At 46.4% G+C, this 26,976-nt stretch overlaps 1 protein-coding gene across 1 annotated transcript; it reads left to right on the forward strand.

Annotated features, from left to right (window-relative positions):
* The first annotated feature begins 350 nt into the window (after window positions 1-350).
* ERP27 (endoplasmic reticulum protein 27) lies at window positions 351-19,220 on the forward strand. Its single transcript, XM_026117078.2, has 7 exons — window positions 351-507; window positions 810-910; window positions 4,435-4,572; window positions 7,742-7,858; window positions 10,435-10,560; window positions 17,762-17,959; window positions 18,663-19,220. Exons 1-7 carry the CDS (start codon window positions 387-389, stop codon window positions 18,714-18,716), a joined length of 855 nt encoding a protein of 284 aa, XP_025972863.2. The 5' UTR covers window positions 351-386; the 3' UTR covers window positions 18,717-19,220.
* The last annotated feature ends 7,756 nt before the right edge of the window (window positions 19,221-26,976 follow it).

The raw sequence follows: 26,976 nt of genomic DNA on the forward strand, positions 1-26,976 counted from the left end.
TGGCTGTCCCACTGGCTGAGTGCAAGGCAGAATGACGCTTTGTGGGAGAGCGCTTAGGAAAGTGCAATGGCCTCCCTCTACAAGCAAGGCTATTAGCAATTTATGGTGCCTGGTTGCGTGGGTGCGGGAAGAGCTGTGCTGAGTAGCTGAAGTTTCCGACACTGTGAGTGAGGAGGACATGGTGATGGGCAGTGTCTGTGAGAACCCAGCTGGTGGTGGGGCTCTCTCCAAGGCTGATATCTCCACAGCAGGGAGGCACCAATGTGCTGCCCCTGCCAGGCAAGTTATCTCAAAAGCCAAAGGTTTCGCCCCGGGCCAGCTGCTCCCTTCCCACAGAGAAACTCCTGACGTGTCACTTGCCTAGCAGAGAACCAGAACAGGGTGGCATGGTGAAGGGAGGGGAAGCTGAGATCATGGGCACTTCCATCTTCACATATCTCTTCATTATCCTCCTCACCGGCTGCTCTCCAGCAGGATGTGCTGACGACGGAGGCTCTGCATCCCATGGTAAGTGAGCTTTCCTCCTGGCTCAGGGAGAAGGCTGGGTCTGGCAGGGGGGAGTGCCACAAAGGTTTGTAGGGGGCAGAGGTCCATGAAGGTCTGCAAGGGAGTGGAGAAGGATGCTGAGTGAGTCCTCCTTATGCTGAGCCTGCTTCCTCGGGGTGTGTTACACAAGTGTTGTACTGGGAGAGGTGTGCTGAGAGTGCAGGCAAACATGTAAAGGGTGGGATGCCTGTGTGTGCATGGGGGAACTTCTCTGAGCTGCTGTTTATGCTCTTCTCTGTCCAACCCTGACCTTTCCTGTCCAGGCACAGCTGAAAGCGCAAAGAAACCTGTGCTGTTGAACAATACAGCGGATGTCAAAGCCTTCATCAGTGGCGCAGAGGTGGCAGTCATTGGATTCTTCCAGGTATGTTCAAACCACCTCCCTTTTTTTTGGTGTTAGCTGTAGCCTGGCCTGATGGGAGTGTGGGGCTGGATGTGGTGTAAACACCTTCTAAAGGCAGCTCCCTCCCTGGAAAGATGCCGAGGCTGTAATGGACACGTGGAGGGATTAGGCGACAGGCCACAAGGAGAATGTGAGGAATTTGGTCTATGTGTAGAAAGAGCGATGGAGCAAGGGAGGAATGTGTAGGAGTCTGTAGGAGCCCTGGAGGAGGAGAAATGGAAATTCTGCAGGGGAAACAAAATGGGAATGTGGGTGGCTGAGAAATACAGTGGACTGGCAAGGGGTGAGAGGGAACATCAGTTGTTTGCTTTAATCACTGAAGATGAGCAAGGCATTCCTCTGTGTGACACTGTGACTCTGTGTGACAGAGCTGAGGAAGCCATGTCTCAGAGAGGAGTGCTCGTGTGGTTTTTCTGAAGTCTGAGAGGATTTGGGCTCAAGCTGTAGCCTTCCCTCAGGGAAGATATTAGCATGGTCTCTCTCTATCTGGCTGCTTTGTTTCCCCAAAGTTGATAGGCTTTGGGATCTCTGCCTCCCTGTGTCTAAACTCAGTTGAAATTAGCCAAAAGTATTAAAGAGTGACTGATAGGTGTGTGTCTGCTTTCCCCAAAATGGCATGCATATTTTTCCCTAGGAAACTAGACAAAAACATGTATCGAGTTAGAGCAACAAAAAGCAGAGGCCAACAGGACTCTTGCTGTTTCTAAGTTTTTCCACTGCACCTTTCTCCCCCCTCTCCTTTAGCTCTGCTCCGGGCTCCTGCTGCCCGTGTACTGTCTTATGGCTTCTGTCAGAGAGAGAAGACTTCATCCATTCAAAAATAGCTCCTTTCCTCTCCTGCCCTGTGCCTGAGGCTGGAGGGCAGCCTAGAGAGGGAGTCATGCCCTCGATATAGGGCAAAGGCATCTCATAGCACATCACAGAGTGAGGGACAACGTTTCTGCCTGTGCAGCATGGGCAGCAACAAGTGTGCTAGTGTGGAGGCAGGTGCCCCAGGGGACGTGCTATCACACTGATAGCATGATCACAGAGCATCAGCCGCTGGCTGCATGCTGTGCCCCTGCGGGCATGCAGAGCTCCCTCGGAGGCTTCTCTTGCTGTGCTTTGGCAAACCAGCGAGGCATGCTGTGTATAGAGTGAAAGTACTCAGATGTCTCCTTCACAGAGGGTAACTGTTTGACGTTGTGGCTGGGCTGTACCCAGGGCATTGTGGCCTGCTGTTGGCAGAGGCCTTGGACTGAGCTGTGGCAGGGATAGCGTTTGCTCACTGGGTCAAGCAATGCTGGGGCATGGCCACCGGTGTCTTGCACCACCACGATCTCCCTCCCACTCCATGATTTCATCCATCAGAGTTACCAGGACATTGATCACATCTGGCACGCCAGATCCTAGGGTAGGGAGAAACTGCTGCGCTGTCCTGCACTGCAGGGACAGCCTCGGTGGCAGCAAGCGTGAGGCAGGTGCTGATGATGTATCTTGCTTTCATTGCGTGAAACACAACAGGGCTGCATTTAAACAGAAGATAAGGAGGTTTGTGTGCCATGAGGGCTTGTCTTGGCCCTCTGCCTGAGACTAAATTCATCCAAATGTTGTCCATGTTCTCTGTTCACCATAAATCATTTCTCTGCTGCAGCCTTTCAGTTCACTGCAGTATGCAGCTCTGCAAGTGCCATGTGTAATGAGCATGGCCTCCCTTACTGGGAACAGCGTGCCATGATGGTAAAGCAGCGCACTGCTCCAGAAACCCAGTGTGCGCATGCGAAAGGGTCAGACTTGGCCTGATTAGACCTCATCGGTCACAGGAATGCTCCCAAACTCAGTGAGCTTATTTCCACGCCATACTTTAGCTCTCTCACCAAAGCCGTTTCGATGTGCTGGCATTTCCAAAACAGGTCACGAGAGTTGTTTTTCTTTGAACGAGGAAAGAATTTTGTTTTCCATTCTCTTTGGGCTTGCAAACAGCTGAGCTGACTGTTGAAACCAAGAAGAAAAACAAAACAATTTCCAAGCAGACACTGTGTCTTGAGAATTTGAATCCAGTAAGTAGAAGTATCAAAAGATACATCACTCAGAAGATAAGTTTGGAATGGAAATAGCTTTAATATAGGCTTTAATATGGGCTAGGGCTGTAGCTAATGCTCTCACTGCACAAAAGAAAATGGATCCCAAATTGCTGAGAAATTGCACATTTCCACCATTTAATATATCTGTATTAGCTACCTTTTAGAGGATATGTTTAGACACGTTTTTTAGAAGGAACCAGGATATTTTGTGGCTAACCCAAGCCATTAAAATTGTAAACCTTGACTCCAGAACCAAGAGGTTATCTTAAAATTATTATATACATATATATGTATATAAATATGTAAAAGATGTATATATTTAAGTGTGATACCTCTGGATTCTGGATTTCCCCCCTGCCTTTTAAGAGCTCTAAGACCTTATGTCATCACAATTTTATCTGTGAGCATGGGAATAATAAGGTTTAAAAGAAATGAAAGCTGAGATTTCCGCACCACTGTAGCTGCCTGGCAGTTGTGGTTTCGAGACGAACAGCACATTTCCCAGCACATGACAAAGCAGGTAATTGGCATCACCCCCCCAGTGCCTTTCCCTCCCTGTCCCTCGGAGGCGAGGTGGGCGTCAGGGGAGGGGTCTCTGCGCAGGATCCCGGCAGTGTGAGAAAGGAGACAGCGGGAAGGAAAGACGGGGAGGAAGGAGATCTCCACCCCTGTTGCAGGACCTGTTTTTGATCCACCCCCCCACCCAGGGAGCTCCCTTTCTGCGAAGGGCCCTGCGGGGGGAGGGATGCACATGCACGTGTGCACACACACACGGTCCCTGTGTCATGCAGAGCCCGGTCAGGGCCTAGTGGCACACACCAGCCCCGTCCTCTGCTGGGCCTTGTGGGGCAAACGGAGGAGCAGGGGAAACCATCTGCAAGGGCAGGGCTGCTGGGCGGGCACCCGCAGGCCCTGAGCGGCTGGGGCTCCTGCCTGGGCCCCTCCTCGCCCGCGGCCAGCCTGGGGCGCCGTGGGGCTGCAGGGCCCTGCTCGCCCCTCACCGCTTACCCCAGCCCCGGGGCTGCAGCCCTTTGGCTCCCCACCCCAGCCCGGGGCAGCAGGGCAGGTGGTGGGGTGGGGGAGGCAGGTGTGGGGTGAGGAAGGGAGGCGGTGGGGTGAGGGGAAAGGCAGTGGGGCGAGGGGGGTGACGATGGGTGGTGAGGGGACAGGCTGTGGGGCGAGGGGGGCAGGCTGTGGGGTGAGGAGGAGAGTCTGTGGGGTGAGGGGACAGGTGGTGGGGTGAGGGGACAGGCTGTGGGGTGAGGGGGGCAGGCGGTGGGGTGAGGGGGCAGCGACGGCCGCCAGGTGTCGCCCTGGCGCCACGTGCGGGCGGGCGGCGGGGAGGCGCCGCTCCTCATCCTCCCTCCCTCCTCCCCCTCCCTCCTTCTCCCTCTCCCGCTCCTCTCCTTCCCTTTTCTGCAGGAGCTGGAGAGTCCCGGAGTGTCTGAGTTTCACCTGGTGGCGGGCCTGATGCCCGAGGTGCCCTTCGGCCTCTGCACCAACCCGGCGGTGCGGTCCCAGTACAACGCCACGACCAGCACCCTCACGCTCTTCCGCAGGGTGCGTGGGCTGCGCCAGGCCCTGGCTGTTAAGGAGTAGGGTATTAGTGATAAAGAGGAGGACTAAAGGCTCTTCATCTCTGCTTAGTGCTAGCCAGCCAAAAAATGCTTATCACTAGCAGTCAGTCTACCTGCACACCTAAAAAGCATATCCGTCAAACTTCCTGCTCCAAAGTGGTCTTCTGCTTTTCACTTACAGAGCATGCATCCCTCAGACATGCAGCACTTACTACATGTGATGAGATTCTCCATTTTAAATGTGTGCCCTGTGGATCTGGTCCAGCACCCAGTGCTTTGCAAAGAATGATGTCTGTGCTTCTGAGCGACCAGCTTGGAGCTCAGTGTTGCTTGGATGGTGTTGCTGTGGTTTTGGAAAGACTCCTGAGACCTATGAAAAGCTTCTAGAGACCATGTTACAATGGATCAACACAGCCGGCTTGAAATCATACCTTGCTAAGTGTCACTTCAGGCAGGCAAAGCTGTCCCTCTAGATGCACAATTTTTCCATCATGACTGAAACCAGATCCACACTCTGTCCTGTCTTAGCTCTTACGCTTTGGGGACGGACCCATTAAAAGCATTACTTTGCAGTTTCTTAGGGATGGATGCTGCACAAGTTCAAACTTTTGTTGACTCCAGCTGTGCCTCACTCTGAATTTGAAGCTCTGTTTGCTCCAGTTTAAAGGGACAATACTGCGAAGGGTCTTGCACTTGCTCCAAGAATATTAACAAAAGCTAAGAGCAAGTATTCCATTAGTTATATGAATTTCCTTGTGTTGCCTCTTCTCATACAAGCATGGCACTTGAAAACTGGGCAAGAGAGGTGCATCTGAGGATGAGAGGGCCCTAGGTAGTACAAGATGTTATAAAAGCCCATAAAGTGCTGCATCAGAGGAGCTCTAAGCACACTAGGAAGCTCCATGTGCTAGAGAAACTAAGTATGATATCTTGGCCAATATCTAGATCCGGGTCGTACAAAGATTATGTAAAGCCACTTTCTTCCCCTTTCTCTCATCATTTCCTGCCCTGTGTTTACCACTGGCCTGGTTGAAATAATACAAGGAGAGTGATCTAATAATGAGCAACATGTAGGCAGGGGCCTTTTATTTAACTTTTTATTTACAATGTGCAGACATTGCAATTTGAAGCAACACCCATCTCAGTTGTGGTTCTTAGTCATGATGATTTTCTTCCAAAACATTGAAAGGATCCTTTGTTTTCGCACTGTGACAGATATTAAGGATAATTGCATTGGAAGAGTGTTTGATAAAAGAAAGTGGTGTTGGAATTTGGATAATACTTAATCTTCCGCATTCACAGTCCAGCTTTTACAGCCAAATCTTGGTTTAATAGAAAAAAACCCCAAGAAACGTACACCAGCTGGGTGACATGTGGTTGACAATTCACTTGCATAATTTTGAATTTTTCCTAAATTTCAGTTAGTCAGGCACATTATTTTTCCTTTTCCTTGCTGAATACTACGTAGGACTAAGGAGTCAGAGCTAAAAAAGAAAAGAAAAGAAAAAAGAACTGGGACAGGTACTTGCAAACAAATACTTATTAGAAGAATATAAAGATGTATGACCAGGATAGCAGTGAATCAGAGGCATAAACCACTTCTTCCATCTTGCATACATATATGCAACACATATAATGCTTAGAAGTTAAAACCATAGCAGCAAGATGGGCTGTTGTTGACTGGTGAGGCTTCTTTTCAGATAGTGGAGCTAGGCTGATTTATTCCAGTGAATACTTTGGCCTGATAGACCTAAAAAGAACATAATTAATAGATGCTAATTAGCTAATTACATGGAGAGATAAAGACATTTTGACCAGAGCTTAAACTATTAGATGCAGGATATTTTTCAGCCTTATTTTCTTGGAATGATAACTGTTGAGAGCGCATTCAGGATATTATTGTCCCAAAATAGAAGCCAATGTTTGCAAAAGCCCATGAAAGTCAAGAGATGGCTTTCTGAGGGGTACAGGGTGCTTTAGATTGGTTCCCAAGGCCTGTCTGGTCTCACCCACGTAGGTGTTGTACTGGCCTGATCTGTCACTAGAGTGGGGATGCCCTTTCATTTTATGCTGGAGCAAATCTGAGAGAGGAATCAGGCTGCACAGTCTGAAAAGCACCAGTTTGGGTGGCCAGACAGAGCACAGTGGTCCCCTGCCAGATGAAAGTCCTTGCTAATGACCACAGAACAGCAAAGGTGGCTTTAGATGTCTGCACACCACTGGAAAAACTAACAGGCGCTTTCAGAGGATGTACAGATGCAGAGAATAAAATTGGGGTGTGTATGTGGACATTTCCTCAGCCCCAAGGACCTCATATAACATGTGTATAAAAGGTCTTCCAATCCCGAACTTTGATCCTATTGCATATCACAGCCCAGCATCCCTATGGCTCAGCTCAGTCATCTCCCATGGTCCCATTTCTCCGCTATACAGCAGCTGTGCCCCTGTGGGTGATTTAGCTATCATTTAATGTTTGCCTTCTTTTTCTCTGTTTACCAGGTCAAGCAAACCTCAACAAATTAAACCACCATTTGGGTGGGTGGGTGAAGTGTGGGGAGATGTGTGGCAAGATGGATTTCCCTCTAAAGCTAAAATCTGCTGGGCTTGATTTTTTTTTCTGCTGCACTGGAAAAAAAACCCTCTTTTTATTGGAGAGATTTCCTGCTTGCACAATGTTTCCAGGAAATCCATACAGTCCCATGCCAATGTTTATTACTTTTAGAAGAAATAGAACAAGCAGATGAAGATTTTAAAGAGGGATGAAAAGCCAAGATCGATATAAAGAGCCTGCTTTAATAATCTCTCCCCACAGCCCCTAGAAAAGTTTATCAGCTAATCCTCCCTGTCTCCAGTGTAGTAGGAGCTGATACTGTGGGGATGTCTGGCGTCCTCAGTAATTCCTATTACGCCATGAGTTTGCCTGGTCCTTGGGAGACTGAGGGAGGGTGGGAGAAGACTTTCTCCACACCCAGGCAGATCTATAAGTCTAATGGGTCTGGACCTTGCAAACTGGGGATTATGCTGTGGGCAGAAGAGAAAGGGGTATCCCCAGGGGTGTCTGTGCACTGGCGAGTGAGTGCCCATCAGCTCCTCTGGAGGAAGTACTGAGGGAGGGAACAGCTATAACTGTAGGTGTCTTTGCATGTCTTCAGGCAGATGATGACTGGAGGGATCTGGATATCATAGATGGGAAAGAAGTCAGTGCTGAGAAGATGATTCGTTTCATTCGGATGAATGAGCTCCGGCTGGTGACTGAGTATAACCCTGTGGTAATTACCAGCTCCCCACAGCCCCTGCCCTGGCACTCGGTCTTCTCCTTGGGCCTCCTCTGGCCCAAAGGTTTGCGCGTGCAACTCCCAGAATTTGTCAGTTCAACAAAATCAGACTGTTTCATACAATGCTTCTGTGCTGGCCATCTTCACTACCCCTCCATCTGACTGGCAATTGCGGGGTCCCTGTGTCTCTCCCCTCATTCAGTGGAGTACCAAGGATTAGCGTTTTTAGGGTCTCCTGAGATCCCAGCAGTTCACTGTGCTGGTTACTATGGAGCCAATGTGTCCCAGAAGCCATGATGGCCACAAAGCTGAGACTTCTGTCATTCCTGTTGTGTTATTTTATTTTATTTTTTTTTTTTGTGGCCTTCTGAATAGCTACAATAGTGCTGGCCAGGCTTAGTTTAATCAAAGGAGAATGGCACAAACTGTTTCAAAGCTATACCTTTGACACCGGTGCCAAGGATCACTAAGAGGGCTGGCCATTCCCAGGTGCAGGTGCAGCCTGCCAGGGGAGAAGGCAGTTTGTTTTGGAAATACTCCATTTTGTTTCCAAATGAAATATTGTAGGAGTTCTGTTTTAAAAAAAAAAAAAAAAAAAAAAAAAAAAGGATTTGGTTTTCATCTTGATAAGGAATGATAAAAATTATTTCAAAATCCTGGGACAGAAAAGCTATTTCCTGCCCAGTTGTCCTTACAGCCCTTTGAAGACACCCAAATAATGGCAGCAGGGATGTTCTTGTTATCTTTATAAACACCCAGTCCTTCTGAATCCTTGTGATGTTTTAGCCTCCATTGTATCTTTTGGCATTATTCATGATTAGAATATTGCTCCTTTTCACTCATTTCTGATGATACTTTGGGCTCTAGTGTTGTTGTGTCCTGCTCAGTACTCAGGCTGTCTTCCTGACCTAGAAGTCCCTGAGCTATTCAGTCAGTCCCCTCCAGTCTGACTTGCAGTACATATGTTCCAGTTTTCTCCTGACCCACTGGAGTCCTACTAATATGCCACAATTAACAGTGCCTCCTGCAGTCCAAGGCCTGAAGCCCGTCCAGCTCCGTTAATGTAGCTTGGATTTTCATAAATATTTATTCCCAGTGCATATGCTGTTTACATTTAAGAATGTTACAGGTCAGCAAAGTCTTGGATCACATGGATCAAACTAAGCCCTGCCAAGAGTTTCTGTCCCTGTCTTGGGGCCCTTACTGTTTCGCCCACATACTTTAGACAATTTTTAGGCAATGATCACCCTGTGTACTTTCCAGGAGAGTCGGGTGTGATCCAGCCGTGCTGATGAGCCTATGCTAATAAGCCATGCTGATCTCTCTTGAAAAAGGTTGTGTGAACAAACACACGTTTGTGTGGAGTTGCCAGAGCAACGGGTACACTAGTCCTGCACCCTCTCAGCCCAGCCCCGTAGTGCCCCTCGGTGCTGCCTGGCTTCATCCTCTATTTTTCCAGTGCTGTCCTCTCCCATGAGTTCTCCTAAAACTCTTCAGCCTTGATTTGCATCCTCTCTACACTGTCCTGTGCTCCATCTGCACACTACACAGCACTTAAGTGATACAAAATGCCTGACAAACATTAGGCTAAGGGGGAAGTCCCAGCAGCCAAAAAAACTAGATGCTTTGTGGTGCACAGCCCTTGCAGAAGTGCACTCCCTGACCCCTTCACTGTTACTCTTGGAATACCTTGAAACTTTCTGCTCCTTCAGAGAAGTGTTGGCGGGGAGCTGGGCCGTCTGCGTCCCTGTGGTTTCAGTGGCATGGGGGATCAGCTGGTCAGCGGTAGCCTGACCAGGCTTCTGTTTAGTTTGAAGGAGAGACTGCATTGCAGGAAGAGGACAGGAGAAGAAGTAAAATGAAAAACTGCCAAGTGCCTGGAGACAGAGCAATGACTTCTTGGTCAGTGCCAGCCCCAATCTTCTCACAGAGGCCCAGTGTATGCTGCCTGCTTGGCCCTTCCCCAGGGGATGCCAGCTCCAGGACTTTTCCCAGCAGAGACCTGCAGAAGCAATGTTAACTCTCAGGGCTCTGGGCTGCCCAGCTCCTGGGGCTGCTGAAATGGGGTCTACTGGGGACTCCTCCGCTCTACATACAGCTTAATGCTAAAGAAAGGAAATGAGGGGACACACCAGCCCCAACACCACAAATCCTTCCTACTTTCTTGCTCCCATTTCAGCCAGGTGCCAGACCTCAGTGATTCAGTGCACCATGGTTTAGTGTTCGCTGGCCTTCCATCTCCATTTCCTTGCCCCTCTAGACTTCAGCTTGCTGTATCCAGACAGTCCCCTTGCCTAGTCACTGGCCATCCTGAGGCTTTGGCCTTGTGGTCTTAAGACTCTTGGCTCGGGAATAAGTGAAACCAGGAGGTTAAGAGCTTCTACAAAGAACCCAGATTGGATCCCTTCTACTTCAAAGAAAGCTGTCCTGCTTGTAAGGATTATTTGCAAAGGAGCTTCAGCTAAAATATGAGAATTGATGTCTGTCTGGCAGTGCATCCAATGCAGACTGAATATTCTTAATCTCTTGCCTATGTCTCTCTATGTTGGTGATGGCTGTGTTTTTGGCAGACAGCAATTGGCCTGCTGCAGAGTTCTGTCCAGTTTCACCTCCTCCTGATCGCAGACAAGAAGTCCCCAGAGCATCCGGAGGACATGCACAGATTTCGTGAGGCAGCAGAGCTCTTCCAGGGGAAGGTGAGTCCAAACAGAGATGAACAGGATCCATTAAGGAGAGATGGGAGAACAGTGATTTATTCTGTGGATGGGAGGACATCATCTCCTGCCCTGTGTGTTAGGGAAGCAAAAGCCAAATGGGAGGAAAAGAGGATTAGCTGGATAATCAAGTGGAGGCATTGGATCTGTTCATCTTCTGCCAGTTTGCCTCCTTACGGGGAAAATTTCTTCTGTATCCTGCTCCCCCACTCTCTTAGTAGGACATTTTGTTCTTCCTTGCTTCTGGTCCAGTTTTGTTCCCTTGCAACTGGGAGATGACAAACAGCTGCTGCAGTTCAGTCTCGCAATGGTTACATTCCACTGGTGTGAGAGGTGATTTTGTATATACAGCCTGCGAGATGCCAAGGAGTGTTATATAAGTGACCAAATAGCAATTAATGTCATGGTACTTCTTAACCCTTAGCCTTCTGGCTGGGTCCTGGGGAATGGGCTATTTTAAAGGAATGGCAGATGGGTTCGTCAGATTTCCCACAGTAAAGTGGTGGGATAGATGATGACTTTTAGAGAAATTTACCCCAGTTCCCACCCCTTTGCTGATTTCCCAAGTAGTAAATCTTCCCATGGCTGATTCTTCACCAGCAGCTGGATTACAGAAGAATTTGTGTCCAGGGAGCAGAAGAAGGAACTGGCAGGCAAATGAGGATTTGAACAATAGGGAGGCATTTAGGCAGGGGAGAATGGCAGGTATGGGTGCGGGAAGAAGCTCGCAGCAGTGGAGGAGCGTGGGGCTGAAAAAAGTTGGTATTTGGGAGCAAGAACACCTGCAGGCATCTGCTTGTGTTATTGAAGAGGCAGATTAAAAAGCGGGTATAACCTCAGCTTGAAACGGAGGAGCTGCCTCAGAACCATGCACCCTCAAATGTCTTAAGATTTGTTCATGGCAGGACTACTTTGGACCTTGCAATCTCCTACCTGTTGGCAAGAGACCAGTCAGAAACCACACATCAAAGCCAAAAGGTCTCTTGAAAAGTGTTTTGCTTTGATAAATCCATACTGATGAAAGAAAACTCCTTTCACTGAAAAATTCCAGCCATCTCTTATGAGATGTGTGCTATAGTGACACCATTTTCCCTATCCTCCATGAGCTGCAGAGTCTGATACAAGTCTCCCCGCACCAACTAACACTTCTAACGCAGTGCATCACTGTTCAGCATCACTATCCTTTGCTGATGTGGCTGCATCCAGTTTTCACTTCATGTGACAAGCCTAGATCTGCATGGATGTGAGTTATTTTTCCTAGGAATACTTTACAAAGCATTGAATAAAATGTTGTACTGAAGTCCAGATAATTGATGAATTAGCCACAAGCCAAGTCTAGTTCCTTTTTTAATTGATGCAGGGAAGTCTCCCATCAAATTAGTACAGTGGGAGTTTGCCAGAGGGAAATATTGAGACTGAAGATGTGAGGATTTGATTATTGCCATTTCAATGCAGTGATACTGCAAGGCATATAGATGAAGTGACTGACAGTATAACAAGTTCTTTCTCCCAAAGGAATTGCACTCTGAGAACTAAATTGTGATTTGGACTGCCCTCTTAAAGCAGTATGAGAGAGCTAGGACCCGTCTGTTTGTCTGTATCTAGATCTTAGATCTAGATACAAAGGAGTAAGCAGAGTAATATGTCCACTCAAGGTTGTCTCCATTGCTTTGTCATGTAGGAATACCTGAATTAGTTTGGGTACCAGAAGCAGCCACTGCACGGTAGCATGGAAATCTCTGTTGGCTAGTCTTTCCAAGGGGAGTTATCTGTTATTAGGGCTACCGAGTTAACTCAGATTTACTTCAAACAAGCAAAGTATTGAGTAGAGTTTGCCTTTTTGTAGCTCATAAATTATCTGTGCATAAATGCAGATTATTGAATTAAATTTTATTCAGAATGACTGATGAATAATTCATAGCCTGTAGGCTGGTTGTCTGTGTGTTAGTGTTGTGAGAAGTTCAAGTAGGCAATCCTTGCTGTCCAGTGGAGAGGTGTTCAGGTTCCCTGTAAGTATGTACCATCCGAACCTGCAGTGTTTCACAGTGATTGCAGAGTGCCAGAACAGAGAGGGGAGACTCGGTGCATGCTGTACCTTTTCCACAGTGACAGCACAGAGCACATGTATAGGCTTGAGAGAGTTCCCAAGCAGGGGAGGAGGTACCGATCCTTTCACACAGCTCAGCTGCGGTCTGAGAGAAGAGAATGGATGGTGAAGGAGGTGATCCACTGCCAGTTTTTGGATTATGGTCCCTTCATCTCTGGTTTATGGTCTTTTCATCTTTGTCTGAGAGGAAACTCAAGCTTTCAACTGGAGGATCAATGTGCAGGTAGGGTGAGAGCCGTTATTTGAAAACAGCCTGAACTGTACCCTGAGCAGTAGTGAGTGTCTGAAGACACTCTAGATTCCTCTAGACATTATAGTGGAACCTGAAGACTATAAAAAGCTGGAGAGGAAAGTACTACTGTTAGATAATGGTAAGTCACCAAAAGCAGACAAGAATAAAAAGAAATATGGTACTTTTCTAGCAGACCTTGAGAAAAAAAATTGTGGATGGGTAACAGCAAACAGACAGAACTCAGAGCACTGCAGCTGCAGGAGAGAATCCACCAGCCTTCTTGGAAAGATCCCATAGCAATCAAATATGTGCTTATTTGGAAAAGTACTGCCAAAAATCCATGCTTTCTGCTGGAAAGGAAATACCAGGATTTGCATCACTGAGCCAAACTAGCATAAGTGTCTTCAGTTTTCTTTCCAGAGTATCATAGTATAACATGACAATTACAGCTGTTGAACTTCATGGGTGTTTGCAGAAGTTTCAATAAGGTTATTTGGGAAATAACAAAAGCAGCTTTTGCTGCAACTGATATACTTGGTATACAATGTCAAAATGATACAGGTAATGATGCTCGCAAATTTGCTTTTAACTTCTATGTGGAACCCATTTAGAAATGAAGTCTGAGAAACTGCTGAGTATTCTTTAGAAATTCTTCCATGGAAATGAAAGGACAGTGTCCTTCCTCTTGCAGACAGTCATTCATACATTTTTATCTTTCTTGTGAGACACTGATGTCTCCAAAATTGAGAGAATATTTAGATGTCTCTTTTAGCCATAAACAGGGGAACTTGTAAACATGGATTGTCTATATCACTTGACAGATATCTGCAGTAAAGTTGTTTTTATAGGTTTCTTTTTTTTCTAAAACATGACTAATGTTTTCATTTTCCTTTGATTTACCAGAAGCTATGTGAGAAGTTACTCAAACTTAAGCATTTGATCTCTTTGCTTATGCAGTCTTCTCAAAGAATGAAGGCTGTAGCTCTGTAAAGCTCAAGGTCAAACATTGGGTATGAGGCTTGATCATCCTTCCTGTTTGCCTTCCGTAGAGAAAAAAATAGCAAACATGAAATTGGCTTCCACCATTGGAGTAAAATGCTCAATTAAATTGAATTCCTTGAGCAATAACATCATTTCATATCCTAGTATTTACCAGGAACTTTATGTTATAAAAGCAGTGGGCTAGGAATCAAATTATCAAAACACTGAGACAGCACCAGTCTGCAAAATTCTCTGAAGGAGAGCTTATTTTGAGTGACAGTGCACACATAATATTGCACTGTGTTCTGTGTTCTTGCAATATTGTGTAGAGGGAGGAACTAGTGCTGGGAGTGCCTCAGGCATGCAGCATATCCTTCACTGCCTCTAGAAGCAGGCCTCCAAAAACAGACGAGAAGACTGGTAGACGAAACAATTTTGTGGAAAAACAAAGAAAACAGCTATTGTACAGGATAGTTCAAGACAGAAAACCTTCTCTTTTGGATGAAACTACTGATTTCTAGCAGTGATATGAGAGTTGGCATCAGAAGTGGGATTTGTTTTGATGAACTATAACTTTGGTAAGTGGTCCTAGCTAAGGCCATAGGCTCTTTCCATCACTGATGGAGAAGGAGAGGCATGTCCTTTCTTCCCTTCTAGAAAAGGTGGAATGAAATGCTTCTTACCACTTATTGTAGAGAGTGCCTAGATGACTGGCTGAGACCAGATGAAGTTTTAAATGGCAGAAGTTTAACAAGATGAATCTTGTCTCATGTGCAGAATGTGAGTAACAGCTGAAGTATGTCCACTAAGAAGGGTTTTAATTTTCTTATGGCAATATAGTACGTGGTTGTCCTAAATATACAAAAAAACATTTCTCCTTGAGAGAAATGCAGAAATAGTTTCAGATCTAGCCCCTTAACTTGATCTATGAAGAGCTAGGGTAACATGTCTGGCTCATGAATAGTCAGCATCATATCACTTTGAGGACACTGAGAAAACCAGTCAAGGGGCCGTGTATACAGCAGAGTGAATTGCTGAAATTATGTAACACAAAAATTGCTTCATCTCAGAAGAATTGCTCATGTTTTCATTTTGCCTTCTGTCTCCTTGAATGCTGGGAAAGTTTTCAGTGTGGCTACAGTACCGGAAGCGCAGTGGCTCCTATCCATGGAAGCATAAGGGCACAGTCAGGATAAAAGACCTGTTCTTTCCTTGCAGGGTGGTCAGTATAATTTTCAATAGTTACTGCATTCATTCTTTATCATTACAGCTGGTTGGAAATCTTTCAACAAAATAAATTCATCACGAGAAAATGCCAGTTCCACCAGGAGAAATCAGTCATGGAAATGTCCCCATTTGGAAATCTGCTTGGTTTCCAGCTGCTGGGGGAGATCAGACTTCTTGTGTTTGTGGCCTTAGTACAAATCCACCACGGTGACTGCCTCAAAGTTGTAACTGCATGACTACACAGTCTTTGGCTGGAGCATATCCAGCATAGGAGGCATAATTTGTCTTTTTTTTTTGGAAACAAAAAAGTTGTGCCATATCACAGCTCTTATCAGGAATTAATCACTCTAATAGCCAAATGAAGGCTTTAAGATGTCTCCTTTCAAGTGACAGTCGACAAATACAATTGTAGTCTGTCTCATATTTCTGGAATATCACTCACAAGAGGGGAAGGAACTTTTGCTGTACTTCTGCACCTTGAAACTCTTTGAGCCAAGAGAAAGTCACTAGACATATCCAAGTCAAGAACTGTGAATGCTGTCTTAGCCTTTCTAGCTGATGGATCAGTTATTTGTGTTTTAGTTCTTTTCTCCTATAATGGAAGCAAACAAAAAATTGTTTGGAGGTCTAAACCTCAACCTTTTTATTTTTTTTTATTCTTACTATATTCTTGTATTTATAGATAAAATATTTACAGCTTTTTTGTTTTGAGATTTTTAACAAAGGCTGGAGGTTTGATAAAGTGAAGAATGTCAACTAAAGTTTATGTTACTATTTTAAAATGCTATTCATCTGTTTTTAAAGCTGAAGAGTTTTAGCACAGAAAGCATTAAGATTTAACAGCTTAGGAATTCTAAATGCTTTTTTTGATTAACTTCTTGATTGGCATTTGATTAACAAAATGCTTTTTTGTTTTCCATTGGATCTTTCAAAGAGAAAATCAAAAGTTGGTAAATGACATAAAGACATCTGGTCAAAATGTGGTACCATCTCTACAGTCACTCTGAGAGTGCTTCCCTGCAACACCAGCCTCTATTTCCAGCTCGCTAGTTGGAAGGAGAGCCCTAAAGTATAACCATTGTTCAAATCCCTTCTGCTCTATCTAAAAACCTGATGATCACCTCTTAGATCAGATCCTTCATCACAGATTCTTTTCTCCAGTTTGGCACTTTAAGGAGATTGCCTAGTAATCCATTTCCAAATGCAGTCATCTCATATACTGGCTATACTTTGGGTGTAATCTCATATCTGCCCAGGAATGCATCACCAAGAATAGCATGTCTGTGTACTGATTGGGTAAGATGACATGGGGATGCATACTAAGTTCATGTCAACCTAGTGTGGAGTCGAAATCATGTGCCTTTCCCATGCACAACTTACAGATTCTTGGTTTGGGCCAAAATGGCATGATGGTTTACACTCCCAAAAGGATGAATTTAGCACTCTGGGAGAAGGTCCCCACAACCTGTCTGCTCATTAGCTTGTTGCCTTTGGGGCACAGTTGACTTTTGAAAGAGAAATTGCATGTAGTAAATATCAGTCATATTCAGTGAAACTACTGTTCTTGTTTCTTTATCACAGTGATTAACCACAGTTAATTCTTCCACTAGTCTAACTATTCTTTCTTCCCGTAGGCTTTTGCCTAAGAAAGTTTTCTGGGGAAAGTCATTTTTTTATAAATGCAAATTTATTAAAGTGAAGAATTTGAGATATACCAGGTTTATTTTTAGAAAAGAAAAAATGTTTTGAACTAACTTGAGTATTCTTGATTGAAAAGAAAATCGTGAGTCACAGGCTGGGAACTAAGCCCATTATCTTCACAGCGTGTTAATTTTCATTTTTTAAACTTTTCTTTTTTTTGTATAATTTAAGGCATATCCATGTGCATAGGTGCCTTTATCATGCTAGGCCAAGTAGATCACACAGGATATAGTGAAGGTAAAATGACATATGTTAATTGGATGTGTGCTTCTTTGACTTGGATGTCACCCACCAATGGATAATATTTAATCAGGTCATTGATTAAATTTGTCAAATTTGTGAATTTATTTTATTTTATGAAATTTATATATAATGTTTGCAATTAGCATTAGCAGATAATTTAACAAAGAATTCTGAGATGTACATGTTACTGATAATCTTTCAGGGTCCAGAATACTGCCATATTCTTGTGGTTGAGTTTGGTGTTCCATTCACACACACAGATACCTTTTCTACCCTGCTGCTCTAAGTCTTGCAAGGATGTGATCACCTTATCCTAGTGACACTCAAGAATAGGAGTCAGCTTCTTCTACGTGTTCCACTAAGACAGTAACCGTCTTGTTTCCCCACCTATTAAAGAGAACAGAAATGGAGACTGCCTTCCTGTCATAGTGTGGATACATTTTAAAGAAAGAAAAATACAACACTTTGTTTGCTCTTGTGAGTCCAGATTTGATAAAATATGGAGAAATGCACTGCAGGGAACAGTTAGACATTGGCAGTGTTGTCCTAATGGAGTCTGGTACATCTCCTCAGATCTAGCCTAACTCATTGCAATAATATCACTATTCATTTTCGTACGATCACTGTTTGGGGATCTGTTTTCTGTCTCAGTCTCTGTTTTGCTCACCCTTTCTCTTGGCTTTCCATCACAGATTCTCTTTGTCCTGGTAGACAGCAATGTGAAGGGCAATGAACGAGTGGTGTCATTCTTCAAACTGAAGAAGTCCCAGCTGCCAGCTCTGGCTATATTTCACACACCAGATGAGGAGCGAGATGTGTTGCCCCTGGATGAAGTCTCCATTGAGCTTGTGCAGGACTTCTGTAATGCTTTCTTACAAAGAAAACAGAAGGTAAAGGGGAACTTCTGTACAGTCTACAGGAAGTTAGGCCTTGTGGGAAAACGCTGTTGCTCAAAAAGTTCTTGAGGAAAATACCCTCAGTTGCTTGATCTCTTCCCCACTCCTGCCACCTCCTCTTTCATTTTCATTTGTACCTGGATAGCAGAAAAGCATTAGGTCTAAAGCAGAGCAGAGATGGATGTGTTTGGAGAGCCTCTTCTTCATTGGCCTCTACCTTCTAGTCTACAGCAAGTAGACTTCACTGACCTCTGCAGCTATGAAAAGGTCTTGGTGGAAGCATCTACTTTCTGAGAGTTGCAGCCGGGGAGACAGGACGAAGGGTGCTTTTGGACACTGGGAATGGGGACAGTGGCTGGCAGCAGATAGGAGAGGATCAGAGAGACAGACAATTGGGATAGAAAGGAAATCTGTCAAGAAGGCCACAGAACGGAATACACAGACAAGGACTCAGGACTCTACCAGAGCTCTCTGATGGGGAAAGGACAATTTAATCTCTACGTTCATTCATGGAGATTTTGCCAAAGCTCATCTTGCTGTAGCACAGAGGCCTCATATGTCAGGGGCCTGTGTTGTGCAATTGAAATGGGATAGGCAGGGCAGTGGCATAGAGACCAAGAGGAGGCCCTTGAGTTGGCTCATTTCCTATCATTGCCATGTTGAAAAACTGAACAATTTTTGCTCTAATGTGTTTTAGAAAGAAGATGAACCAGATGAATCAGAGGAGAAGGCCCCCAATGAGGAACTCTGATTCCCTTCTCAGCCCACAGGATAACTCTGCCCAGAGTCACCTGTTCTTGATGTATGAAGAATTCACTAAGCCACACTGCTCAGGAATTTCTGGGACAGTAGGAATAAGGGGCCAAGTCAGCCATGGCTTCTTGTGTCCTTACTATATACATATATGCTATCTGTCCTCTCTAGGAATCTCTCCTCCCTTCTCATTTGCTGGCTCTAACTCTCTTTTTTTCTGTACTCCAGGAGCACTGTTTTTTCCCTACACTTGAGTCCTTCTATGCCACCAGTATCAGAGCAAAGGGTGATACAGCAAAATGGCAGTATCAGAGATACAGCATGTAGCTCCTAGAGAAACTGACAGGTCTGTTTTCCTCTCGATGATTCCTTCCTTCTCTTTTGCTTTTGGTGCCAGGCTGGCATCCCCTGTCAGCCCCTCCTGACACTAGGAAGAGATTGGCTGTCTGAGGTCACATGAACTTTTCCATTTATTTTACTAAATAAAGCAGAAAGTGAATAGCCTGAATTTTTATGCAAATATGTGATTTCCCACTCCCCATGTCTTTCACTTAAGAACAAAGCCTAAGGATTTCTGAATGGGCAAGCTCAGAAATCTTCTCTCTCTATTTAACCAGGCTTGCAATGCCTAACCAGTCAGATCAGTTTCTAAGGGTCATTCCCCATGGAACTGGACTCAAGACCAACAGGTATTTCCATGAGAATGAGAGATTTCTTTGAGGGTATGGGATCAAAACAGCACTGGGTACAGCAGGTCAGAGCTGGTACACCAAAAATGTCTGAGATGCAGCTCTAGGCTAAGAGGAATGGGAATTGTGGTGGCAATAGAAAGTTGTGTGGCAAAACAGGAGATGTCTCAACTCTGCATTAATGGGAAAGGCTATTGTCTGTGTATTGACCTCAGATATCTGAGGTTTCAGCGCTGGAGAATGGAGTGGAGAGTTTGCAGGCGAGGTGAATGAGCCATCTCTCTGTTCTGCTCTAGTGGACGCTTGCTGTAGGTTTGCCTCATACTTGGCTCAGTACCCTTTGGCATGGCATACACATGCTCCCATCAAACAGTGACTCCATTGTCTCTGAGGGCCTGGGAGACTTGGCTTCAGGCAGGGTGCCTAAGTGGCTGAGAAACCTCAGCCTTTTCTCAGAGATCAGACCAAGACAGAGAAATTACAATAGAAAGGAGTTCTTGCAGATGAGGCAAACACACCACAGAGGGAGAAGTCAGGAGCTGGAAGGGAAAGTAACTGTCATCCACCACCATGAAGGCCCCAGCAGGGAAGCTGTCAGTACAATAGAAAGGCAGGTGCCAACCCCACATTACTTCTTGCCTTTTCCCTGTGGATCAAGCCAAAGTCCTTCTTCTCCCTAAGGCTGTCACCGGTGCAGCTGGACTTACTCTACCTCATTACTCTACACTCCCTTTTTCTCTGCTTACCTAGAGCATGCCCACTGCTGTAACAGCTCCCATTTATAGAGAATCGGCATTGCTGCACACTTGCAAGGGAGACTGACATGACTAAAATTTTATTCAGGATTGTGCTTTGCATTGGAAAGCTGAAACTGTGTCTCCCTGCATGGGGAGCTCTTCCTGTCTAAGCATGAGGGAGGTGGGCAGCACGGGATCTCAGAAGCTCTGTAGTCCAGACAATATCCAAGAACCATTTCCTAAAAGGAAGCAATTCAGAAGAGTGCATGGACAGAGGTAAGAGAGGAGAGAGGGGAAAAACACCTTTGTTCAGTTTTTCCCTTTTCACAGCTGAACAGTCCTTAGCCTCTGGTTTGCAGGTGGCATGTGGCCTATGAGACCCTTTGGTACTGCTTCTAGCCACAGCGAGATAATAAAACTAAGGATATTAGGAAAGGTGAGCCTGCGGCATTATATGCTACATATTGCTGCCTTCAGTCTGGCAAAGGTGTTCAGTTTGGCACCTGCCCTCAGCCCGTGGAGCTGTTTTACTTAGGTATCCTCTCTTCTGAGGTATGATTTCACAGTGACTTTCTGCCATGAGCATGTCCTGGGGGTCGGGATGCCACTGCCATCAACTGGAGCCTACAAGGCCATAAAGTTTGGTCTATGGATATAGCATTCATATAACAGCTGCAGTGAGCTGGGTGTTGAAATGTCTCGCTGCTTTGGGCTGGTGGCTCAGCCCATGAGTGAGGGGGGAGGTTGCAGGGCTGGACTGGAAGAGCGTGAATGAAGCCTTGACTGTGATGGAGAAGTCTCTTGCCTGAAGCATGGGGCTTGCCAGGCCTGTGTGTGCCGTGTGTGAGGCGGCTCTGGAGGCCTCTGGGGTGCTGGGAGGGAGGAGTGGTTAGAGGCCAGGTGGAGCTGGCTCCAATCCTAGAGCTGTGTGAGGGGGTTAGCACAGAGCTCAGCCTCTGCAGAGTGCTGGAGAGAGGCAAGGTCTCACCTGGGCTCTGTCTGGCACTAAAACTTTGGGGATCAGAGCTGGTTCAGCTCGCACTGGCTCAGATCCCAGGCAGAGCAAACTTGCGCCTGCCTTCCAACATCCTGGTGGTGTGCGACATTCTTGAACTCCAGCATTTATACCAGTCCAAATCCAGGAACGTGCTGGGCTGTATGTCCTAGCAGTAGCCCTCGGTGGGGAAACTGCTCCTTTTTACAGTTATAGCTTGTTCCTCAGTAGGAAGGGCTGTATTGCTGTCTCTGCAATGCTTGAGGTAAAGTGGGAAGGCCTTCTGCAGAGACATCTGTGAGGAGCCTTGGCATTGGAGATGCTTCCAGTGTCATGCACCTCTGTGGTCCAAACCAAACACTGGGTGGGGAGTCAACCTGCTGCATGGGTGTCTGAGGTTCATGTCTTGGCCCTGCATGGACACAACAGCCACCACACTTGCCCACGGCAATGTGACTCTTCTTCAGCACTAGAGGGAAACAAAACAGGAAGTGAATGAAGCCGTGGTTCTGCAAACAAGCCAGAGAGCAAATGCAACCTCTCCAGTGACTGTCAGCTGTGTACACAGCTAATTATAGGGGCCGCTTTTCAGGAGCTTCATTTATGTACACTGGGGAGTTTAATTCCCTCTGCACCTTCCAGAGCTCTGCACCTAACAACTCTGGGAGCCGCAGGGCAACCATAGGAAGAGCATCCTCCCCCTCCACCTGCTCTGCATTACTGTCCGGCACTTGCACAGCACAGACATCCCCGGTGTGCTGCCACAGCTGTGGTGACGAGGGCCTGCCTCGATCCCCAAGTTCAAATGCTTCTGCAGTGCAGCTTCAGCAGTGGTCTTAGCCTCTGCAGTGCTGTGCCTGAGATAGAAACCAGAGATAGAATCACGCTTCAGGGACCTGCACACGTCTGTGGGGGCGACCTCTATTTGTTGCTTTATTTTGGGTTTTGTTCCCAGCTGGGTTTTCTCTTTTGAATGCATGTTGTATTTGGCCCAGATGTTCAGAACTGGCTGGGGAGGCTGTATGGCTTTGTTTTAAGGGAAGGAAGAGCAAGATGCAAATTGATGGAGGGCAGGATGTGGGTGTTCTCTTTCCACTCGGTATTGTGGGGACGCCATGGGGTGAGAGCTCCCACTCTGCAGCAGGGCCACAATACAAGCTAAGCTATTTAGCTATTAGCAAGGAGGCATTTAGCTAACAGCTAAGCTTTAGCTATTTAGCAAGGAGGCTAAGCTGAGCTTCCTTGACAGCAAAGCTAGACTAGACTGGGGAGGGCTGCAAGAGCTGCTGTCTCTACCCCAGGGCACAGGGAACCGGGCTGAACTGCGGAAGATGCAGCTTCAAATTCATCCTCTATGAGAAAGGATTTCAACCCCTGTCCTCCAGCAGCAGGATGTTACAGAGACCTGGAGGCCGAACAAGAGGACCAATATTTTTGTGTATTCTCCCCCTGAACTGTGCTATGTGGCACAAGATGTGTAAATGTTGCTCAGAGGTGAGAGCTGGGTCCCAGGAGTGCTCCCCACATAGGCTCCCTGGGGAGCTCAGTAAGTCAAGGGTGTTTGGGGAAGACAGGGGTCAACAGGACACATGCAGTGCATGAACTATCAGGGTTGCAGGCTCTGCTCACTCCTTTCCATGAACACAGAATTTGTTCCCTCACTTCTATGTAGTGTAAGCCCAAACCAAAGTCTAAACACTGCTGCATGTGAGGGAATTAAACACCTCAACTAGCCCCAGTCTGTTATGGGTTGAACCAAGACTTTCAACCCAAACATTTCTGCACCTAAACTTTGCTGCTCTGGTTCCCCTGCACCCAAAGAGCTGGGCCCAATTAAAAATGGTTATTCAGCTGTAGGAAATTTGGCAGGGAATTTGGCGGGAGCAGGACGAAAACAGCCTTTGGATGTCACCTGAAGAAGAGAGGAGGGTCCTGACTTCACTGTGCAAGTCCCACTGGTTTGGACTGACACTGCTTATAGAGGCACCTTGAGAGGTGGAGGGGCCCCCCACCACCTCGAAGGTGAAGCTGGTCCCTCCACTTTGAAGGGCAGCAACACCTCCTAGGGCTCCTGGCTCTGACGTGGTCTGCAGGGTGATCACACCAGCAGAGCCAGGGCTGTACCTCCTACCTTCTCTCTAGTGATGGTGTTGGTGGCCAGGGCCCTTCCAAGTTTGAACAGGAAATTTCAAAAGCTCGTTGTTATATACCAGTCCAGCACTGGGCTGGGCCTGAGCTCCCAGGAAGGGGAGATAGTAGAGATTTAGTGGAAGGTACAGCAGGAGCTCTTGTTCTCCTTAGACTAAAAGGGTCAAGGGCATAGGTAGTTGACACCACTGCTTGTCCAGGAGAAAGCAGAACCAATAAATCCAGGCAGCAATATTAGGAGCAAACCCCCTATTCCAGGTCAACAGACCACAGGGCTTAGTCACTCTGCACTTCCGCGCAGGATGGCTTCTCCTCAGCACCACTAATGACAGCCCACGGGCTGAGGAAGAGGTGGGGGCAGCTGACACAGGAAGGGAAATATTGCCTGAAGGATGCAACTGGGGAAGTGGTTTGCATAAGGGTGAAACAGGAGGGCAGGGAAGAGCCATAGACTGGTTTAAGAGGGGGACAGGACTTGCCCCGGGGTGATGTTGTCAGGGACAAGCAAGGGTCAGCAACAGAAGGTGCTAACGGTACCATACAGAACTGATAATGATGGGGAGGGGAATATAGCAGTGGTATTTCTGGGTCTGTGAATTAAGTTCCTCTTTGACCCCTTTTGGCTCAGTCACTGAAGAAGCTACAGAGCAGTAGTCTCAGTGGAAAAACCTGCAAAGCCACAGATGCACACTAAAGAAGAAAGTACTTGTTCTCCCCTTTGAATTTCTCCCTTCACTGCTAAGGTACCTACAAAATCAGACAGGCAGGCTAGTCCCACGAGCTGCAAAGCAGCATGGTTCTCCAGGTTAGAGGAAAAGCCCATAAACAGCTGTGCCTGCTTGCCCACACCAGGGCCCTGGGCACGGCATCAGTGGAGTGTTGCCATCCCTACCTTGGCTGCCTCCAGTGCTGCGTCCTCCTCCCAGGTCTCAGTGGCTTGGCTGAACCATAGGTGTCAAGTGCAACCAGACACAGCACAGCTGTCCCCGAGCATGTGATGTTATGCTGGCTGCCAGATCAAGGCTGTCTCTTCCCACAGTGTTTTCCCTGCACTGGATGGAGGTACCAAGCTGCTTGGGGATACCAAGGTGAACTCTGATCTGCCCTCTGCAGTGCTGCGTGGATGTATCTGGGGTCCTTTCAGTTCACGTCCACTCCAAGATGCCCAAGTCTTTCTTCTTTGTGAAGGGCTGTGTGCATTCCAGCTTTTCTACTATCCTGGTGTTAGCCATACTATATTTTCCTCATTTTCCCAGCTCCCTCACCACCTAGTGAGTCCACACTTCATCACCTTGCTAGGGGCTTTGTGCAACCCTATGCACCCCCTGTCATGTGGTTTGTATAATGCCTACATCAACACCATTATTTCTCATCTTCTATCTAGGAGTTGAGTTGTTCATAGTATTTCTATCTTTAACTTTCTTGGACAGGACTGAGATAGGATGTCGTTACCTACATGGGTACCAGGAGATGTTAGCCGTGATGCATGCCACTTCTAATTCCTTGATCTGCAATCACAGAGATGCATCAAATCAGCTGGTCTGCTAATCAGATATCAGGGGAGCAGGATGTGATCTCCCAATTTTCCTGTTTTTTATTTTCTTGATGTTACCATTGGAATCAATAGAAGAATCATACCAAGAAAAGCTCTTCATATCTGTTTTTTTTACCCACTGAATAATACCATACTGTATGCTCCAAAGATTGCTTTTCTAAATACAAACAATGCTTTCAGTATGAATCTGTGCTCCTGAAAGTATTCTTTGGGATTTTGAAATTCAATGCAGGTGTTGATCCTAGGCTATTTCACAACTCCCCATTGTAATCCAGGTTTTGTTTTCCTTGGCCAATATTTTCTATTCTTTGGCTGAGAAACAAAAGAGGCAGATGGTAATTTACCCAAGATCATAGAGGAAGCCTGTGAGAAGAGCTGGAAAGAGAATCCAGATCTCCTGAATCTGGATCTCCTGAGCCTTGGCCACATGGCCAGACTTTCTCCTCACCTCTCTGTAACTGGCAATAGCTATTTTCTTAAGTGGAAAAGGCAGTCTTTTGCTGTGAATCAAAGCCTGCCTGGTGTTTTAGTTTGCCACAGCTCAAGCTGAGCAGCTCCAGCTCACTGTTTTCTCTCTCCTCCTCTCCCTGCTCCCCTTGCCAGTGGGAACATTCTTGCAGCTTTATCCTCCTGGGTCCTGCTGGGGAATGTGGTCTCTCACCACGTGGTTTTCCCCAATGCAGTTGCAGTGTTGGTTCTAACAATGCTTTCTCAGGTCCTTGGGCATCCTGCATTTCATCTCTCTTCTGGTAGCAATGTTTTCAGGCTTTCTTCCCTGATGAGATTCTGGCAGTAAAGAAAATATTTTATTTGCATGTTAAGAAGGTTAAAGAAGATCTATGACAGGTCAGAGAAACGTGAATGAGCCATGGCTTGGTACATTTTAGCTTTTGTCAAGCTGGTAGTATTGCAGAAAGGAAGGTACTGTTAAAGTGAAAGCTAAATAGACTAAGGCTACTTCTGATGCCGTAACTGAGATTGTGATGATTGGATCAAAGGATCAATCATCCTCAAATGGTTCTTTTCACAGATCTGTTCTGTCATCCAGGAGTCCGGGTGCTGCCACCTCTAATGAGTCTTCCAGCCACTTTGGTCTTGCAGTTCCCCAGCATGGAAACCATATGTCTTTTGTGTGTCACCTGTGTCACTATAACACAGCCTCACTCCACAGAGATGCAGAGCACTCTGGAAAGATGCAAACTGCCCAGAGAGATGCAGGTAGGAGCGAGCTGCCCTGGGAAGCAGCCCACTGGGGTTGTCCTCCATATCCAAAGCCTGACTCCCTTCTTTCTGCCTTGCTCTTTGTTCAGCAGCTTGGAGACTTTCAGGGTTGCAGCAAACCCTGCACAGGCTCTTGCAGATTCTGGGATAGGCCTGGCTATACCCGCTGCCTCCTCCTCCCCACCAGCTCCCTGTGTCTCCATGAGCGAGAGGCCCTCGGCCCCTTGCTATGACTATTCCTCTTCCTGCCCACCCTGTGCTCTGTAGGCAGCTCTGTCCCGAGCATAACCCTGCTGCTCCCAAGGGAAGATGCCTGCAATGTTGCATGTGCCCCAGGCACTCCCTTTTAAAAAGAACGTAACTCATAAACGGAGGACAAGCAATCAACCAGATACCATCCATCACACTGAAGATGAAGCAATACTTAAGCAATGCAAGGGAATGGATTAGCTGCCTTATTTGGGGAGCCCTGTTCAAACAAAGGTTTCTGTTTGGCCTGTGAACCCTGCATCTGATATCTCAGTGGAGTCCATCTCAGCAGACATGTCTCTGCGATCCAGAAGGAGGAGAGAACCGTCATTCTTTTAATAATGAAGAAAACAATATTAGGATATTCAGGACCTGAAAATCTCCTTTACCAGCATTTCACAAGAAAAGAGGTTTTATTTCTGTGGCTGTTCCTATGGAAATGAGGCTGTTTGTGTGTCTGCTTGTCCTGTCCCCCCTTCCAAGTGATCACTTACACATCTGACAGCAGGGCAGCAGTCTCTAAGGTATTATGCTGCTGTAAGTTTTGTGAGATTAGGTGTCAGGCAAAGGAGAGAAGTCCAAAAAGCTGCATTGTTAGTTCAGTTATGTTATTAGGTGCAAAACACTCTACACATTGGTGACTCTGTGAATGAAAGTTGCAGAGA

This window comes from Dromaius novaehollandiae, chromosome 1 (genome assembly GCF_036370855.1).
Source record: "Dromaius novaehollandiae isolate bDroNov1 chromosome 1, bDroNov1.hap1, whole genome shotgun sequence".
Classification (NCBI taxonomy): Eukaryota; Metazoa; Chordata; class Aves; order Casuariiformes; family Dromaiidae; genus Dromaius; species Dromaius novaehollandiae.

Coding starts and splice junctions, on each gene's coding strand:
- ERP27 (XM_026117078.2), top strand. CDS start 387: ATGGTGAAGGGAGGGGAAGCTGAGATCATGGGCACTTCCATCTTCACA. Junction 4,573..7,741: donor CCCTCACGCTCTTCCGCAGG/GTGCGTGGGCTG, acceptor GCATGTCTTCAG/GCAGATGATGACTGGAGGGA. Junction 7,859..10,434: donor TGACTGAGTATAACCCTGTG/GTAATTACCAGC, acceptor TGTTTTTGGCAG/ACAGCAATTGGCCTGCTGCA.